This window comes from Acanthisitta chloris, unplaced genomic scaffold, assembly GCF_000695815.1.
Source record: "Acanthisitta chloris isolate BGI_N310 unplaced genomic scaffold, ASM69581v1 scaffold36371, whole genome shotgun sequence".
NCBI lineage: Eukaryota > Metazoa > Chordata > Aves > Passeriformes > Acanthisittidae > Acanthisitta > Acanthisitta chloris.
The window spans coordinates 1,385-20,904 of record NW_008657171.1 but is presented as its reverse complement, the minus strand read 5'-3'; the positions used below and the strand labels follow the sequence as shown (position 1 = coordinate 20,904).

The 19,520-nt window shown below is 43.9% G+C and overlaps 2 protein-coding genes across 2 annotated transcripts; one reads left to right on the top strand and one right to left on the bottom strand.

Annotated features, from left to right (window-relative positions):
• The first annotated feature begins 447 nt into the window (after nucleotides 1–447).
• On the top strand, nucleotides 448–4,152 carry LOC103811633 (galectin-related protein A-like). Its single transcript, XM_009084618.1, has 4 exons — nucleotides 448–471; nucleotides 2,615–2,703; nucleotides 3,473–3,647; nucleotides 4,009–4,152. The coding sequence occupies exons 1-4, from the start codon at nucleotides 448–450 to the stop codon at nucleotides 4,150–4,152; spliced, it is 432 nt and encodes a 143-aa protein (XP_009082866.1).
• A 2,089-nt stretch (nucleotides 4,153–6,241) lies between these two features.
• PLEK2 (pleckstrin 2) lies at nucleotides 6,242–16,316 on the bottom strand. The gene is made up of 9 exons (XM_009084616.1): nucleotides 16,269–16,316; nucleotides 13,547–13,711; nucleotides 12,434–12,615; nucleotides 11,609–11,700; nucleotides 11,098–11,285; nucleotides 10,476–10,577; nucleotides 8,814–8,897; nucleotides 7,606–7,684; nucleotides 6,242–6,446 (listed from the first exon to the last, which is right to left on the bottom strand). Exons 1-9 carry the CDS (start codon nucleotides 16,314–16,316, stop codon nucleotides 6,319–6,321), a joined length of 1,068 nt encoding a protein of 355 aa, XP_009082864.1. The 3' UTR covers nucleotides 6,242–6,318.
• Between the last annotated feature and the right edge of the window lie 3,204 nt (nucleotides 16,317–19,520).

Genomic DNA, 19,520 nt, shown 5'->3' with positions numbered 1-19,520 from the left:
TGATAAATCTATAAATCTATAGATAAATTCTATGATTCTATGATAAACCCCACTGAGAGTGGACAGAATTGGTATCAATAAATAAATGATGTGGGGGCTTATATGTATGGCACAAATACAATATGTTATGCATACACACACATAATTTGAAATACTCGTATGAAGATATGTAGGCACAGCTGCAGATGCAGCAGGGTCTACCTGCCCTGCCCTGCCCCACGCTCAGAGCCTCCCGCGGCAGGACGAGGCGCTAGGGCCGTGACTCAGCTGCTGTGCTGTGCTGGGTGGTGTCCAGCCGGTGTTGGGCAGAGATAAGCCCCCCCTCCGCCCCCCTCAGCATCCTCCCTTTATTCCGGGCTTTTTGTTTGCTTGCTTTTGTCCTGACACGCAAAACAAAAGCTCCTCCGAGGACTGCTGCGGTGGGGCAGGTGTGAGAGGCAGAGCGGGATGACAGAGGAGAGGCGTGCCAAAGTAAGTGCCAAAGTAAGTGCCAAAGTAAGTGCCAAAGCTCCTGAACGGGAAATAGGGGAAGGGAGCTATGTCCATGTGCTGGGACCCACCAATAAACTGTGTCAGATGCTGCAGGAGTTTGTACCATTACCTCTTACAGCTTCCTGAGTGTTTTTCACCTGTTCTGCAGAGAAGGAGTGTGCAGGTTATCCCTCTGAACTTTCTTCAGCCCTGCTGGATGAGCTGTCACTGTTGTCATTCAGTCTGTTAGGTCCTGGTATGTCTAATGATGGTGCTTAGCAGAGTGCTGCTCTGCGCAAACAACTTCTCCACATGCACTTTCAATTTGGGACATTATTTTGTATTTTGCCTCTTCTGTACACAAGGAAGGAGCTTTAGTGGGACATAGGTCCTGTATGAGGACCAACTTCATTTATCCTAGGATGTTTGGGTAATAAACCCACTGTCTTAATTGCTTTATCTAGTTTAAGGTATCTCCCTACAGTCAGACTCCTTACTTGAGAAGCTGCTTCCTTATGCAAGGCTTGCCAGGTGCTTGATGCTTTTCCTGTGTTACAAAGTTCAAAACATACCTGCTGCAGTCTTCTGCCTCCTCCTGCACGGGTAAATGTACGTTACTAACAACCAGCAGTGCTGCTGTCATTTGTGAAGGTACTTTTAAATTAATTTCTTCCAATATTGACCTTGTTAGGAATTAGAGGTGGATTAATATATCCATGAAGCTGTAAAGGTAGATGGATGCAAATATCAAGGTGGGCAAAAAATTGCACAAGGTCATCTTAGCAGAAGATATAACTAGTGCAATGAAATTAGGAAATGAGGTAATAGGCAAAACATTTTTCATCTTGAATTTGTGTGCATGTGTTGTGCAGGTCTTCTAGCAAAACTAACTGAATTTTTACCTTGGAACACTGGAACGATAAAGCTCTTTATCTCGAACAGGGTCTGCTGTGCATTGCCTTGGAATATTATCAGTGTTACGCAAGTTGCTAGTAATGTTTAGTGTTTTATAGCAGCTTCTTTCTAAGTGAATTTGCATAGGGAGTGATTACATGCTGCAGTGTAGTACTTTGACATTTACATTTTCAAGTCATTTCTGAAGCTGAAGCCTCAAAACATCCCTATCTCTTGTTTCAAAGCTCTCTCTTAGGTTTCCATGTCAGTTATGGCCTATATTCACTGACCATCGAAGCTGTTAGAGAATCACCTGGAGTGGTTCTGAGTAGTTCTACAAGTAAATGTAGCTCAGACCTTTGGGTGGAGTTTGCAACTACAGTTCTCTCTGAACAGAACAAAAGTAGATCCACCAGGAAGCCATTTGGTGCCTTTGGAAGAGTATGACATTTCAAAGTCACTGTCACCACAGGACAGTTCTGACTGGGATCACCTATAAGGACATGGTCAATGTGCAGTGGCAGAGCAGAATTCTGCTGGCTTTGTGCTTTTATGGTGGAGGACAGAGGCTGCCTGGCCCAGGGTAAAGGCTGCTGGTGCCACATTAGACTGCCAAGATCTGTGCTCAAATTTGAAGTGGCAGAGTAAGTTCATGGAGAGTCTGTGCTCTGTGCCATGCTGCCACAAAGCTTTTCATCTTCTGCATGCAGCGCTGCAGCCAGATTTATTGTGTCATCAGACCACAGCAGCCATCACTGTCTCATCCCAGGTGTGTCAGCCGTCTGGGTCCTGTCCCCCGTGGGACATGTGGGTCACCACAGCACCTGTAGTCCCTGCTCTGGTCTCGGGGAGTGGCATCAGTCACCTGAAGCCAGTGGGGGCTGCTCCCAGAGCCACCTGGGCCATGCTGCCAGAGGCGTCTGGCACACGGATCACTCCGGTACAGCAGCAGCAGTGACCACTTGCCTCATGACAGCAGTTTTGGTCACACACTGCCCCGTGGAGCCAGCAGTCCTGTCAGGCAGCCCACGCTGTGTCACCAGTATTCAGCACCAGCACCTCTCTCACTGCCTCAGATAGCACAGCCAACAGAATTTATGCCAACGGTGCAACAACTGCTTTAGGCCAGAAATATTTTGAAGTTCTTTTATAAAAATAAGCCCAAGGTATATCAGGTGACCAAAGTGTCTGTCACAGCTGGTTTACCCACAGCACGACCCACTGCAGCCATTTCCACTGTTCCCTGCAGGTGGAGCAGTATGTTGGAGAAATTAAAGGTGGCCTGAGACCTGCCATGAAACTCACAATCATGGGGATGGTACACCCCAACCCCAAGAGGTAGGTGAAGGGACTGGTGGGGGCTTCACCCTGTCATTACATGCTCCTACCTGTCTTATAAATTCAGAAGCTTTCTTGGGAGTCTGTGCTCTTTAGAGATTCAAAATTTATGGCTTTATTTAGTTTTCCTGTGCTTAGACTGAGATTAAAAGGTCAAGGAGGAGTTCACTGTTCGGCCTTTCTGACTGCCCTGACAGGATTTTCTACTCATTGCCCTTATCTAATGTGCACTGGAGCACACAAGTGGCATTTCTCCCCCAGGAAGAGATGCAATTCTCATCCTGCATCTTGGTGTTAGCTGGGGGTTTGAATCAACATAATTTAAACCCCAGTGGTTTTGGCACAGGAGGTACAAGTTCATTGCTGTCTTTTATCTGGATGACAGCAACTATGCTTATCATTACACATTTTTGCATCTACAGCTATCAACTCCAGTGCTGCCACTGGTAGAGTTTGCTATAACCTCTTTTAGGACACAAATTAGTGCCTGTTGAATGGCCTGATTTCAGTCAAGAGAGATGGAAAGCAACATCAGAAATCACTAGCACCCTACTGGAAACAGGGGGTGTGAGGGGCGGACACGGGGCACACACACATGACAAAGGGCAGCCAGTTCTCATCCCTTTCTCCAGCTTCTAGGCCTGTAGAAGTCCTGTGTTCCAAACTGATATGAAATCAACAGCTATCTCTAGTTTTTATAAGCATCTGACATGTTCACCATGTCTTTTTGCATTTCTGAAAGTTCCATTCACTTATTTGTTTTTTTCAGCTTTTCAGTGACTCTGCTTTGTGATCCAGTGGATGCAAACAAAGATGTTGGGCTGTTACTTACAGTTAACTTTAGTGAGAAATCCATCACCAGAAATGCACGAATTGCTGGGAAATGGGGAAGAGAAGAGAAGACTATTCCCTACTTCCCATTTACAGCAGGTGATACGTTCAAGGTAACTTTTAGGGCACTATGAATAGGGCGGAGAAAAGAAGTGGAAAAAGGCTGAAGGCTGTGTATATGACCACAAATAGCTAACTACTAGCATTGTTGGGTTAAACTAGTGCTGTATGGCACAGAGAGCAACAGTTCAAGCCCTGATGGGAGAGATGCATTTCTTTCTTTAAGCTTAGTGAGAGTACTCGATCTAAGGAGTATCATCTCAGCAGAGGAAAGGTTATTTATTAGGGGCATTTCAGAAGAACTAGTAAACTTTGTGCTTCCCTATCCCCATAACATGTCGTTCTAAGTCCATGCTGGTGAAATCAACCCTGCTACTGATCTTTAACACCCTCCCCTGTCCTTTTCCAATGCAGATGGAGATTTTATGTGAACACCAGCAGATACGAGTCTTGCTTGATGGACGTCAGCTCTGTGACTTCACTCACCGCATTCAGCCTCTGAACTTGGTGAAAGCTTTGCAGATCTCAGGCGACATCAAGCTTACTAAAGTGGCTTGAAAAAAAGGAGACTACAATATCACCAGGGGACAGAGGAAAATGTCCTTTCTCTTGTCTGAAAAATGTGTTATTATTTTCCCCTGGCTGATTCTGGAGAGTGGGAACTGCATCTTTTTAGTTTGCTGAAGTGTTTGAGATACTCACTTTATTTTCTCATACATGGTCTGCAGTTGCAGAGCTATGACTGGTCTGGATAAATCTGATAGCCTGTACTGAGATACGCTTTCAGCCTCCCAAACTGCAAGATCTATGATGCTTTGCAGTATCTCACACCTTTATGGTTCCTTAACCCCCCCAGGCATGCCAGCTGGCAGAGCTCAGTCCTCTGCACTGAGGTGGCTTAGCTTTGTGACTGGAACTGGTGGGGCTGAGAAAAGAGAAGCAGGAGATTTCTTGTAAGTGAATAAGGGAGTCTGATGGGCCCCTGAAAGGCTCACGTTATCAGGAAGGAAATACTTTTCCTGGAAGCTCTGCACAATCAGCACAGAGCCTTCTGTGCTTCCCAGTACAGAGCAATAAATGCCTTACCAGCATTATTACCCGGTCTCTTGCAGGTAGCTGTTTGGGAATTGAAAGGTTTCAACAGCTGTGGATTTCACAGTGTTCCCTGGACCAGCCCTAGGAAATGGTATCTGCAGCTGAAATTGCATTACCCATTCTTGTATCTAATTAAAGCTGCAACTTTGATGACAAACCTTTTTACCAGCACTGTTAAATATTTGAATGCATTTGAGTGTTGTGCTTTTACTTCATTGCTGTAGCTTTTGAATAAAGTCCTAAATACATGGCTATTCTAATAAATATATAATCATTTATCATATGCTGCCTCTGGCTCTGTTATGATGGGTTGCTTATAACACAGGATGAAGGGGAAAGTCTTTAGATGAAGAGACTTTTTTTTCCAGTATATAACTTGGAGAACAAAAAATCTGCGAAGAGGTGGTTCTGTGAATAAAGGGCTATCGAGTCCCCTGTGACTTCAGGGAAGATCTATAGCATGCTGCCTTCAGAGGGCTTTTGGAGGATCTGCAGAATCTGGCTGTCAGATACAGGTACTCAGAGAAAACAAGGAATTTTATGAAAACAGTGTATCAGCAGGCTGGTTGAATAATTTCCTACATTCCATTGTACTCTCTGGTGTATTAGTTTATATACCCACCTAAAATTACGGTGTATGAAACCACTACTCCTCATATATTCAAACTGTGCCCAGAGAAAAGTCACTTTTCTAAAGAGCACAGGAGATTTAAATGTACTGGTTTAGGTTGGGTGTTTTTTATATGTATTTAAGGATATCAAAGACAAGTTTAGTAAACAAATAATGGAAAAATTAATGGCTTAAGGTAAAAAAAAAAGCAATAGTCAGAATTGCTACTATAATTCTCAGTCCAAATGGTGCTCCAACATAAATGGACTTATGGTGATAATCAGTATAAAAAGTCTTGCTTTTATGGCTGAGTGATTTCTTCCAATATATTCAGAACCAGCAAGTGTCAGAACCAGCACTGGTCAGGATCCTGTGCTGCTGTGGGACATTATCAGCACAAGAATAACCTGTATAGTGGAGAAGAAGATCCTTTGGTCTTTTCCAGTCTAACAGAGAGCCAAGTGGTAGTGCGGACGGATGAACAGACAGATCCCTTCTTTGTTTTGCAATACAGATTATCCTGGCAGCTGGATTCTGGCTTAGCAAAAGTTTCATGTGGTACACCAAGAAAGACAACCTCAGACACCAGCACCTTTCATGACTTTGATGTTTGTCAGTCTTAACTAATGAAGTTTATGAGCCCCTTTACAAAGGGGAAAGGAGCTTTAAGATAAAGCACAACCTGGATCTGTCAGATATAGACTGAATACTTGTATAAAAGATTCTTTTCTTTCATTTTGGAATATTTGATCTCATTGTTTCTTTGTAAAGCCCCATTTGTCTGTATCCACCTGTTGTCTTTTATCTCTTGCTTGGAAGGTAAGTTCTTGGTGGAGAATTATTCTGGATCTACATGACTTTAAGGCACCTAGGATGCTGGTCTGCCAGGAATTGCTAGGTGCTATGGTGATACAAGTAGCAAAACTAGACCATCAAGGGTAAAACAACACTCCCAGCCAATAAAAACAGGAAACTTGGTCAAAAGTGTAATTTTTCATTTAGTGTGGAGTCTACTTTACTCATGTCAGTGGTTTGATTGCCTCAATCCACTGTGTTCTCTCTGCCTTGGAGCTGGCCTGGATATAATAATGAGTGTCATTTTTGGTGATGATTTTGAAGAGGTTGCCTTGCACATTGCCCTTCACTCCTGCAGGGAAAAAAAAAGCAGAACAGGAAGGTGCAAAGAGAAATGTTTTCTGGTAGATATGAAGCTTCATAGGGAAGAATTTAAATTTATTGAATTAGGAGATCAAATCTTTCCTTTTTATTACGGATAAGACATCTAAAGCTCTTATGTCTTTGACTTCCCTTCTACAAAATCCCTGGAAGTGTTCAAGGCCAGGTTGGAGAGGGCTTTGAGCAACCTGGTCTAGTGGAAAGTGACCCTGTCCATGGCAAGGGGCTGGAACTAGATGATCTTTGGGGTCCCTTCCAACATAAACCACTCTGTCATTCTATGGAAATAAAGATATAGCATAGACATTTCTCCCATAGATTTTATGAACTACTGTGCACTATGCCACAGATATAAAATAGTCTCTGTTTGGATGGAGACTATTATTTGAGATATACACTGGAGGGATGAACTCCCTACAAGTTTGTACAGCAGGTTAGATTTGCTCCTGCCCATCTTTGGGTTCCTCTTAGCAAGGAGCTTTATTGTTCATCACATCACCCTGCCCCTGGACCATAGCTTTTTCAGACCCTCTCTTTAGAGTCTGTATTTTAGATTCACACATTGTGCTTACTGTCAAAAAATAAATCACTTTAACAGCAGAAACACTTGTCTGTGAGACTGAGGTTCTAGACAAATGCCTAAGCTAAGCATATGCTCTAGCAGAACTGGGTTTTGTATTGCTGTCTTTATGTCTCCCCTACACTGGGGTCCTAGCAGATATAAAAGGAAAAGGTAATAGCATAAGTAGAGAGGACACACTGGAAAGTGGTGGCATGAGAGGATGCCTCAAGACTTTGAGTTAAATATCATCCAAAAAGATGTTTCCTCTTTGTTAACTCTGGAATATTAATCAGTGTCTTAGGACTGTCTCAGAAGTCATATGACTAAGAAAAGCCCATAAAAAGGGGAACACTCAAGATACATGGCAATAACACTAAAAAATTCCCCTCTGGTGTGGACAACCCAACAATATGGGATTTTGTGGCACATTTCTTCCCTTGCTTGCAAAGGGAAATGAAAGGCCAGCCCATTTGTGCATACAAACAGCCACACACACAAACCCACAGCCAAAGGCTGTACTGTTATGGCACAAATATGTATGTATGAATATTTAGAGGCTCATGCTTACCTGCTGGGACTCCATTGTCCTCCAGAGCTGAGACAAGACAGCCACGAAGAGAGAATCCACCTACTGGCTTGTTTTCTTCCTGCAAGGAAAAAGGAAACAAAGCTTCTGGAAAATATTATCATTAGAATCATTTCCTAGTGCACATAAATTATTTCTATGAAGCTGGAGGTGTAACACCAGTATTCCAGATATGAAACACCCATGTCACAGTAGAATTCAATCAGAACATATAATTCAATGCATTACTATGTTGTTTCAGTCTCAGATGTTTCTCAGATGTAGCTGGGCACAGTGGAGATCAGTCAAAAGCACAAGGGGAGGCTAACAATCACCTTTCAAACATATGCATAGTTTTATCAATAACAACACATTGAATTATATATATATTTCTGAGAGTTTTTAGCTTGCTTCTTTTCACTGAGACTGTATGGGGAAAATGTGACTGTTTTCACTGGCTGGTGCTCTTGTTTCTTGTCTTCAGGTTCTGCAGTTTGAGTTTATAGCATTACAAGGATGAGTTGCAGTGAAAATAAAAAAAAACATAAAGAAACAGACAACAACAAAAAATTGAACCAGCTCCATAAGCTCTTTGCACTGGTATGTTGCTTCTGTTGTTTTTAAAAGTCAAACAAAGCATTTCTGTACATGTTCTTTCAGCAAACCTGTTGGGCTTTGTGGTGCCCTATGCATCTGTGCTGCTCACATTCATTATTATATCCATGAAGATAAATTCTGCTATTCCACGAACAAGGTTAAAGCTGAGTAATAGAAATTCCTATAAATACTTTGGCATCAAGGAGACCCTATTCAATCTTGGGATAAGAATGTAAAAATTCCCAGTAGTGGGCGACCCTCAAGTGGAGGGATATCAGTCCAGAAGGATCACATCCCAGGACACATCCCTGCAGAAACATGGTCCCAGACTGTGTGGATACAGCAAAAGACCAATCCCAAGAAAACTGCTGCCCCTCAGCTAAGGAAAAGGAATCTCACTGGGGAAAAGACAGGGTGAAAGATGCAGGGACAGAAAATCCTACAAGAACAACCTCCTAGGGTAAGGCCAGAGAGGTCTAATTCCCCAGGAAACAGATAGAAGAACCCAGAAGGAGATCTGTGTAAGGGAAACATTTGCAGCATAATTGTATTTTCATCATAATGTTTAGGTCTGTAAGAGGATTTCTGGGGATGGTAACTTCCCACTCACGTACCTTAGTGGGGTCATAGTAGTGCAAAAAAGCAGGATCAGCTCTCAAAACAAATCTCCTCACCTTCCAGTTTTTCCTCTTGTGCCCCTGCAAAACAGAATAGTAAAAGTTACCACCTCCTGAAATGGCCATTTTCCTGCAGGATGGAGGGGAGACCTAAATAGGTACCGAAAAAAAGAGGTTTTGGAGCCAACAGAGAAAAATCTTTCATGACATCTTAGCAATTCCCAGGATTTCTGCTTATCTTCCTTCTTAATACACTGATAATTCCTTCCTCTCTTCCTTTTCCATGCTGAGAACTAGGAAAGCAGAGTGACAGATTATATCCCTGATTCCTGATTTAGTTTCAGATTGAATGTGAGTCTCGGATTAAAAAGCCGTGTTGCGTGTGCTCTGAGGGGATTATGCCAAGTCCTTTTGCAGCTTTTCACTCTTTCACCCCCAGCCCTCTCAACTGCAGACAGTGCAGGGCAGCACTGTAAGCCTGTGCCAGGCCCTGTGAGCATCTCTCTCCTGGAGCTTTGGTGCTGGGGCTCAGGGCCAGCCCTGGGCTGGGGTTGTTGGGGGCTGCCCCTTGCTGCTGCTGACCATGGAGGGAAGCAGCTCTCATGTCCTGTGGTGATGGGGGGGCTGCTCTGCCAGCCCATGGGGATCCCCCCAACCCTACCCTCACAGCACCCTGCCAACCCTCACAGCACCCTGCCAGCTGCAGGAGGGACTTGGGGAGCATCTGATGGTTTGCACAACACTGAAGTCAGAGCTCTGGGCACAAAGCTCCCAAGCAGAAATGTAGCCATACAGTGTAGGTAGGGTTCCTTTTGCAGGTGACTGTGTTATGCTTTGAAACAGTGTGACTGACCCTCATCTTGTTCATAGCACCTGCCAACCCTCACAGCACCCTGCCAGCTGCAGGAGGGACTTGGGGAGCATCTGATGGTTTGCACAACACTGAAGTCAGAGCTCTGGGCACAAAGCTCCCAAGCAGAAATGTAGCCATACAGTGTAGGTAGGGTTCCTTTTGCAGGTGACTGTGTTATGCTTTGAAACAGTGTGACTGACCCTCATCTTGTTCATAGCAAGGGTCAGAAACTAAACCTTGCAGACTAAGGGGCAGATTCTGTAAACAATTATTGCCAACAGGTAATTGTGCCCAAAGAAAACAGGTCTCGCTACCACCAGAGCACCAGTGTGTCCATGAGTGACTGCCTACAGGTAAATGGCTACTTCATACAAAAATTGAGCTACTCAGCTTTGAAATTTGTCTGTGGCCAGCAGAGTGTCATCGCTGCTCACCCGACCCAGAAGGGATAGGTTAAATGAGAAGAACAGTGGGTCTGCTTGGAAGTGAATGTATCACCTCTGGTAGGATTTGGAGTTTGTATGGGATTTTTGCTTTTGACACTGTTTTGTACCTTTCAGTATACACTCGATACATACAGAATATCCAATTAATCCTGCCTGAGCAGCAAGTTGCATAGCTCACTTCTTTATAACTCGATACTTCTTTTCACCCCATCATCTCTAACAGTAGTACTGACAGGCAAGTCAGTTCTGCTGGCCACAACCCTCTAGCTATGCTTGCATACATCCCATTTGTTCTCTGGGAAGCCCTTAAGAGCTGTCATTTTTCTTGTTTCCTGGTGCAGGTTCAAAGCCTGTGCTTACCTGTTTCACTAAGAATCCTTGCTTCACAATTTTGCCGCTTAGTTCTGAGATGTTAAATTGTAGCTCCTCCTTGGGACTGACATTTTTCTTACCATTCTCAGCCTGCAAACAGAGAAAAGATTGTTCCACTCTTCTTTTTAAGCCAAGCACACTTTTATGCACAAAATTCCGCATTTTATTTTCCGTTTTATTTTCCTTGAGCTGTTTTCATCGCAAGTAAATTCTGCTCTGTAGCCCTGCTGCTCAGCCTTGTAGGTTCAAGATTCAGAAGTGCCAAATTAGAGCTGTAAAGCTGTACACAATGTGGCCTTGAGTTGTAGCGTAACCACAGCACAGCCTCTGATACATGCAGACACAGCACTGCACTCCAGAGACACACCCCTTTTAATGCCTAATTATCTAATTTGTAGATCCCTCCATATCCATGTAGCTATTTGCCTCCAGCAAAAGTGCCAGTGTTAGTACTACTAAAAGCCTAGAGCTGCTCCTTCTGCATTATATTTCTTAGCCTGGATATTTTGTATTTGGATGCATGCTGTGCACATCCCCTTTACCTCTGCCCCAAATCAAGCCTGTGACAAGGGGCAGAGGAGGTGTCTCTGTTGGCAGCTACATCACTTACAAACATGTACAGGGCAGTGGAATCATCAAGGAACTTCTCAGACAGGTTGCTGGAGCGTGTGGCCTCAGTGCTGCGGGTTCCCACAGGCCTGATGAAGTTCTCATCCATCAGCATGGATGCCAAGGTGACAGCCTCGAATCGTGACACGGCAAAGCTATTGGAGATGAGCCAGTCGACCAAGGCAGAACCTGCAGGAAGAAAGGCAGCTCTCATATCAAGACAGTATTCTCAAGGCAGACGGTCTCCTGCTATACAGGTTTTCATTTGCTGTAACATATTGGTACCATCACAAACACTGTCAATGAAGTGCAAGGTTGACCAAGAGTGTGGGGTCCTATGTGGGCTTCCATATATCCGAAGAGCAAGAGACAAAGGTGTTGGAGAGCTTGGCTGCACCACTACTTTCCACTGGGCCACAACTGATCCCGCTATGAAGGCAGTACAGTAGCTCCCTTGTGTCTGCAATGTGGTATGTCAGATGTAGGTGGCTCTGTGCCTGCAGTAGGTGTACCTGTGAAGGTCTCTTTATATCTGTTGCCTTGCTCCAAGTTGCGCGTCCGCTTAATTCCAGTACTGCTGTCATACATTCTCTCCACTATGTCACTGTAAATGAGAGCACAGCACACCGTTAGCAGATGAGAAAGACAGGCATAAAATGCCACATACTTCTGTCAGTGCCTGGGATGTCCTCATGACTACCCACATAAAGATGGGAAACATTCTTGGTACTCCCACAGAAGCTTTGTCCGAAGTACATTCTAGGAAAACTTTATTCTCCCAATAGCAGCACTAAACAAGATTCCTCACAAAGTATCTTTCAATTTAAAGCACTTCAAACTGATCTATACTCAGCCTCCACTTACCTGCTCAACACAAATCAAATTCATGTCAGTTTTCTATTTCTTAATCAGTTCTCTGTTTCCTCTTGTTTAACATGATGAACCCCAGAAACCCTAGATGGGATTCCAGCTACCAGCTTTGAAAACTCACCAACATGGCACAAACAATGTCACTGCCCAGTCTTTCCCTGATATTACATCTTCTGAGGTAATGCATTTCCCCAGTGAGAACATTTGCAGCTGACTAGGAAGGTCTTCAAGCCAGCAGTGATGTGCCTATGCAGAACCCACATAGTCCCAAAAGATGATGGTGAGGAAAAAGTGCATTCTCTGGCAAAAGTATGTGCAAACCTAGGACAGAACAGCCAGTTTAGGGGTTCCTGGCCATATGGGAACATATCTGTGTAGAGGGGAGCTGCCCTTGGCCCTCCCCATGCATCATCTCAGGCACTTTGCAAACTACAGCAATAGCAGAAGGTGAAACCATGTACACTTACTGGAGACTGATATTATCTAGCAGTTTGAAAGAGTTCTTCATTCTGTGAAGTTCTTGTACCTGTACTGGGTGACCAGCATGAATAGCTCCAGTGATGTCCAAAGCCCAGGAATCACGCTCCTCCCTGGAGCAACATTCAAGGAAATAGTCTGTATTGGTTTTTGTCTTTAGTTTGATGAGCAGCTGTGGAGAAAGAAGTGCAAAGCAATAAAATCATTTAGCTATTTCTCTCACATTTTGCTTCTTTTATCACTGGCCCAAGTGACACAAATAAGTCTGATAGTGCATCCCACCTGAGCAGTTCAGAGAAATTCTTGTTCAGAAGGATGGTGGGCACAACTCTGGGGTTTTCTGTGCTTCTATCCCCCTCAAATCCCTGGGTTTTCAGTTCCAAGCATGGTTTGCATGCATGGAGCTCGTGGTACTTAAAAAGAGAACAGACCACACAGATACTGGATTATACAGGAATGTGCTGCTGACTGTGAAGCTTTTCACATCCAAAGTTCTAGTTTCTCAACAACTGCAAACTCTCACCAGGCTCTTTCTGCCATGAGAAGTACTGAAATAGTCAGCAGCTTCCAGAGTAATTTCCATTCTGGCCCCATGCAGAGGAAGTCTGTATTGCTGCTAGGCATGGGCAAGCAGAGATGTGCAGGAGACACTTTCCCTTCCAGAGCTCTCTTGCTGGAAACTTTCTACAGCACCAGTGTCCCATTGGTGAAGGACAAGGGAGTCTGATCTGGCTGCCTCAGAGCACCCTATGGGTACAGCCAGGGTTTAAGGCAACTGCCATAGATGATGTTTCCCTTTTTTCCCATCCTCCTCAGATTTTATTGAGCTGTTCATGTCCTCTCTCCCCACACTGTTGGACTGATGCATTTACATTTATTCTACCCACTGTGAGTGTGGGGGTGGAGGTTGTTTTTTTCTTGTTAATGGCTATGACTCACATCTGGGCACAGGAAGAGCAAAGACACGATGAGGGAGTTCATTGCTTGTCCTTGTTATGTTGCTAATGGTTGCAGTAATCAAAGAAGTCAGGAGGAAAGGAAAAGACTAGGGAGAAGTTAGAAATTGAGTATTACTGAGAAGAGACACATATTTCTGGTCATACCGGTCTGTTCTCGTATTCCAGGCATGGACAAGTAATAGTGCAGCCATCCAAAAGGATCCTGCCCTTTGGAGAAGGTTCCTTCTTGCCTCCTTCGATTTTGTAATACAGTAGCTTGTCCTGAAGCAAAACGAACCATCTCACTTTCCAGTTACGAACAATATGTCCCTGGGGGGGAAGAAGTCCACATAGTTAGCTTTAACACAAGCATTGAGAAATGATCATATTTACTTTTTTTTTTCTTTTTGTTTTGGTGTGAAAAAATCATAAACTAATAGGAAACTGTATGAAAAGAAACACAGGAAATCATCATGAGTCCTGTTTTCCCTGAAATACACATTTTTAGTAACAAAATATGACAGCTCCATCACTATAAAATCATGGAGCAAGAGAAAGGTGTTTTGCTTTCTCCAGCAAGGAAAACTCCTCTGCTGGCAAGAATTGTTTCTTGCAAAAGCTGATAGGAATTATCTCAAAGAGTTGTGCACATCTGTCTGCTGACAGCACAGGCAGGAACAGGGCTAAATCCAAAATGTGTGAGGGCTCTTGGCAAACTACTCCTCTCTGGTGTCCCTGGGTGGTGTCTTTTTCTCTTTCATTTTGATATAGCTGTAGGTGCCAAGTGGTTTTGCAAATAGTTTGCTGGGTGAATTGGCTTTCCTGCAAATCCCCTCTTACTGCTAATGAGTGGCTCATTTCTCTTCTACCTGCCTCCGATCTCCTGGGCTAAAACATTCCCTGTGCTACTGTTTCCTGTAAAGGAAATATGCTTTTTGATGACAAAAGACTGAATGAAGGCTACTGTTGAATGCCTCCTGGGTTGTACCAGAACACAGACTATTTCTCCTATTCCTCCTATTTCCCCTCTGTAAACAGCCCCCAGCTCTCTCTAGTCTGGCTAAAGGACAGCAAAGCCAGTGAGGGCTGGCACTGGCAGGCTCAGTCCTGTCCCAATGGTGTTGGGTCCAGCTTTGCCATACGAGGATCTGACTTGAGTTTCTACAGGCAGTGGAGTGTTACAGCCAGCAGGCAAAGCACAGGGTAGAGGAAGCTCTGACACCTGGGAGAAGGTGGGCATGGATAGAAGAAATGAACATGTAAGGTCCAGTTGTGGCAGGAATCGAAACTCATTAATTCTCTGTGAATAGAGGGGAAACCCGGTAATTTCCAAGTAAAAGTGGGGTAATGAGCCTCTAAAATCCACAGCACTTAAGATCCAATGTCTTCTGGTCTATACTAAATACAATTTATCTACGTTGGATTTGTTGTCTCCTTCCCTTTGTGTTCTTAGTAAAGTCTCTTGGCCACTTTCCCTGTATGTTCTTAGCTATGGCTCTCTTCTTCCCCTCTTGGAGATGTCCCCCTTTTCAGGAGGTTGCCTTACCTTTTTTTTCTTTGTCTTTACCTGACTTCCACATACTTATTTCATATTTATAATGCACTACAATGCGCAATTCAGTCATTTATAATACATTTAGATAATCTCCTTGCTTCTGCTCTCTTCTTAAGAAAGCTGTTTTCTTTACCTGATCCCTGATTCCAAACTCCCTCAGTTTTCTTTAGTCATCTTCTCTGTGGTCTCCTTCCTATCAAACTGTGTATCTCAGTGATGTTGTATAGACTGCTGGCAGACACCTCAGTGTGCTGCAGATAACCAATTCCTCTCACACACTTGGTGCCTTGGCTTCACATGTTCAATTCAGAAGTCACTTAAGAGCCAAAAAACCACAACCCAGAGAGGTGACTGGGAGCTGAGACTGCTCTGCCCTTGCTGCAGAAGGGATGCTGGGGAATAGCTGGGGCCATGCAGCCCCTTCTCCACAGAGAGCATGGCTTCATGTGGCCAGTGTCTGGCTGGCTGACTGGCCAGCAGCCCTGCCAGGAGAGCTCTTGACCAGGATTACCTTCATGTTAGCACCAGAAACACTGCCACGTACCGCAGAAAAGCATTTCCCAAGGCGTGGCAAATCTCTGAACAGACTTCTGAATCACATGTTTTATATGAAATCAAGGAACCACATTAATCATTGAGACAGTAAAAGCAGTTTTTATGTCCCTTGCTAAATTGCCCTCTTGTGGCTCAGCTCTGACTGTTTAGTCCTATAGGGAGAAGCATTGGGAAGGCTGAAATCTGTAGCACCATCTTTTAGCTCTTTTCACCACATTTTGACTAAAATTTTCTTACAGTGCAGCTTGAGGGGTGTGGAAGAAGTTATTTCAAACACGTTTCTATGTTTGCATTGCTCTGAACCCTTCAAGAAGGGTAAGCTGTTCTCCATCCTCTCGTATGGAATGGGAAACCTGCTCAGCTGGGTCACTAAAGAAGGCGCAGGGTCTCTTAAGAGAGTGCCAAAACATGTCCCCTCTCTCCTCCTCCCATGGCTGTCTCCACTGCTGTCGTGCCCGTGCTCTTTGCAGAGCTGTGCTGGAGGTGCAGACATATTGGTTTATACCTGAGCAATCCCAACAGCTAATTCACATTCCTCCAGGTAAATGCCAACACAGGAAACTCAAGGACAGGTAGTGACCACCTGCAGCTCATGCAGCTCTCCTGGCAGGTATCTGCACAAACCTGGAGGAACTCCTGTCCCAGGAGCAGCCAGGAGCCCCTCAAACCCAGCCCCAACAGCCTGCCTGGCCGTGAGCCCTGGCTCGATCCAGTCCCTGCTCAGGGGTTGTTTCCATGTTTGAGCAGAAGTGCGCGAAGGGGAAGCAGAGCACTCACCCGTTTGACGAGGAAGCCTTCCTTCAGCACTCCAGCTTCTTCTTGCATCATGGCCAGCAGGGAAGAGAGCAGAGCCCCAGCTGAGAATTGCCTGAGCCCTGGCAGCCTGTCCCTCTGCACATGATTTGTTTAAGAAAGATCATTTTTCTTTGCTCCCCTCCTCCTGATATGACGCACTCTCCCTTTTTTTTTTTCCCTCCCTCCCTACCTTTGAGGCATTAGTTAAACAGTGAGCTGGCTCATACATTACCTGCCTCTGGGAAGTAAAACAAAGGGATGTCTAATAAGGATCTTGAGGGAATTTTGCAGAATTCAGTAGAATTAAAAACCTCCACGGTGTGAGCTGGCCAGTGTAAGCAGCCACAGGGTGACCAATAAGGTATCGCGGGGGAAAGAGAAGCAGAATTATAAAATTGCGTTCTTCAAAACCTCAGATTTATCAACTTTACTACTTAAAATTTCTCATCTAAGAAACACAACTCATCGGAGTTCTACAGATCAGCACCATATGAGTGTAAAATATAGAATAATATGATTACGAGTAGACTTTTATAGACCTTACAATAACTTGTTTTGCTAGAAATTTATTTTATCGAAGAAGCCCCAAAGTACCTAAAAGCTCACTCTACTTTCAGGGACCTCTGGGCGTATAAACCGAGAGTCTCAACCTAATATCCTAAATTCCTACAAAAGCAACTATTTTAGGCTTTTAGTAAAGCAGTCTGATCTATGAACACTGTGCAGTGACCTCTTGTACCTTCTGAGCACCTCTGACACAGAGTGCCTTCGTGTGTCTCCAGACAGGCTTAAATGTTTATTGTATTTTTGAAGACTTTGGCCATGACAAATCTGTTTGATAGATTTATCAAATCTTGCCCTGATGAAACAAACCAGTATTGGTATTTCAGGGAGCATTGCTGTTCAGAAATAATAGCCTTTGCTGTACTGTCAGTGTTTCCTGACTTGGATGAAAATTAAGGTGAGACGTGGGTGGAGCTATGGGTTTTGATAAGAAATACAAGGCAGGGTCTAACAAATAAAAGCACTTGTTGCTATGTAAACAGTCCAAAGGTCAGCAAAAGAAAATGACTCAAATATTCCGGGGAACCTGTTCATTCACCAAGAAAAGCAATAGATAAATCATTTCTTTATCTTTATACTGTAACTTTTAGTTAGGAATAACATGATGCTGAAGAATTGAAACTGACACTGTACTGGAGACAACTCTCCTGCAGAGAGTGAGAATGCAGTGGTTGAGTGAATACCACTTGAAATTAGAAAACTAGATTCTGTATGAATAGAAAGCATGCTGGCTGGGATTCCCAAAGCAGGCAGCCCATATGGAAGTTGTCTAGCTCCTACTGTACACCCTTTGCCATGTGGGAAAAGGCCTTGAAGTGACTGGCTGCACAAGTCATATCCCAGCATGTTTGCTCTTCAGTCCACCTGAAGTAAGTACAGTAAGTTTCACAGAACTTCTGAGTATTTTTTGCTGCTGCTATGCAGTATTTTAAAAGGCATCAATGGGAATTTCTGTATGTTTTTGTATTATTGTGGCCTAAAAATAAAGCAGAGATTATTTTTTCATTAAAAGAACTACATCCAGTTAATCTCCATCTCTGTGTATATACATATATGTGTGTGTAAATTGTATTCAGAAGCAGAATCCTGGAAAAAACCCTGATGCAATCAGCAGAAAAGAAAGAAAATAAATTCCAGCTCATGATGTTCTGTACATGAGAATTAAACTGGTTTAAAAAGAAGAAAGAGGAAAAGTTGAGTCTAGGTGCCCAAGAGACATTACTGCTGCCTGTATTTCCTGGACATGCACTCATTATATAACCAGCTCCAAGAATACAGTGTTCCATCGTTTGGTATTTGAGGTTTGACTTCACATTGTTCAGCTTGTTACTGCAGGCAGTTTCTAACAAGGTGCTATTTCATGCTAGAGAGGACAGGTAGGAGCTTGCAGGGGGCTCTCGCTCAGACAGTGATCTCAGAATTGCTCCACAACCAGCCCCTGCAGAACATCTGACAAGCTTTTTCTCCAGCATACAGACCACCCACAACCCTGCAGACAGACCTTGGCAAAATTAGCCTTAGCAACAAAGAATTCTATTGTCAAACTGCTGGTGAAAGGTGAAACAAACGTTGCTTTAGCTGGTCATGAAACAATAGGCTTTTTTATCAACTACTTTTTATGGTCTAGAGCTTTCGCTTTCTTTAATACCTTAAAGTATTTCTTCAATACTTTGGATATTTATCACACACACACCCCTTCCTCCCTGCCTCATTATGTAGTTAATCAAGGCTGAAAACCTACCCCTATAGTGCTCCCTGAGGCTGAGTAAACAGATCCTTCAGGGTCATATAGTGTAAAATGAGTCAGTAGATCTAGGCTGCTGCATTCATGCATGGGGCTGGGAAGGCAAGTTCTGGCATTGAACTTTTCCGGTGGAAAAGGACATGCTCCAATCTGTATAAACCTATGGAGCTCTATATTGAGTCTTCTGTGGGACTGAAAACTCACTGAAGGGAGGAGCACCCATTTCCTCAGATCCATTTTAGGCTGTCAGTGTAGTATTGTAACAAAAAGGAATACTTGAGTGCTTGACATTTTCTTCCATTCAACGTGACCCCAAAATGTATGCTGTAGAACACATGGTCAGGAAGAGCTGGCTGCAAGACCACAGGATGCTACTCAGGGTTACAGGGGAGAGCAAGATCAGCACATTCTGCAGACTGTGCTATAACAGCTGGCTGACCTGGCAGCCACTGCTGGTACCTCCCTGTCTGTCCTTCTAGAAGTCACAAAGGGCTGATGAAGAGAACCTGCCCAAAGGAAAGCCCCTGCCACACGCTCTGCAACGCTCGTCCTGTATCCTTGCGTCACACAGGGCATTACACACAGCAGCTGTTCCAAAGCTCCTTAAGGTGCTGGACTTTGCCCTCCAGTGTAGAACTCCATGAAATATTTAGTTCCTTTAGTGGATTAGGGGTGAAATATGAGGAAACCAAACCACATTGAAATAAGAATGATAAAACATTTCTAGGTAAAAGTGAAAGACAACAAGCATTCCAAAGCATTCTGATGTAACAGCACCTTTAAAATTAACTGTAGAAAGGTGGAAGTGTTTGGAAACAGGTGTTTAATTGTCTAGACTCTGGAACAAAACAAAAATAAATTAGAAATTAAAACTAAAGTGCAGATTCTGCTATGAAGGACAATATGCCACCTCCACGGTGTCTAAT

Excerpts from the sequence above, each read along its gene's own strand:
- PLEK2 (XM_009084616.1), bottom strand. The coding sequence starts at position 16,316 with ATGCAAGAAGAAGCTGGAGTGCTGAAGGAAGGCTTCCTCGTCAAACGG. Across the intron at positions 11,286-11,608 it reads ATATAAAGAGACCTTCACAG|GTTCTGCCTTGGTCGACTGG; the intron begins GTACACCTACTG and ends TTCTTCCTGCAG. Across the intron at positions 6,447-7,605 it reads GGACAATGGAGTCCCAGCAG|GAGTGAAGGGCAATGTGCAA; the intron begins GTAAGCATGAGC and ends TTTTCCCTGCAG.
- LOC103811633 (XM_009084618.1), top strand. The coding sequence starts at position 448 with ATGACAGAGGAGAGGCGTGCCAAA. Across the intron at positions 472-2,614 it reads CAGAGGAGAGGCGTGCCAAA|GTGGAGCAGTATGTTGGAGA; the intron begins GTAAGTGCCAAA and ends TGTTCCCTGCAG. Across the intron at positions 2,704-3,472 it reads GTACACCCCAACCCCAAGAG|CTTTTCAGTGACTCTGCTTT; the intron begins GTAGGTGAAGGG and ends TGTTTTTTTCAG.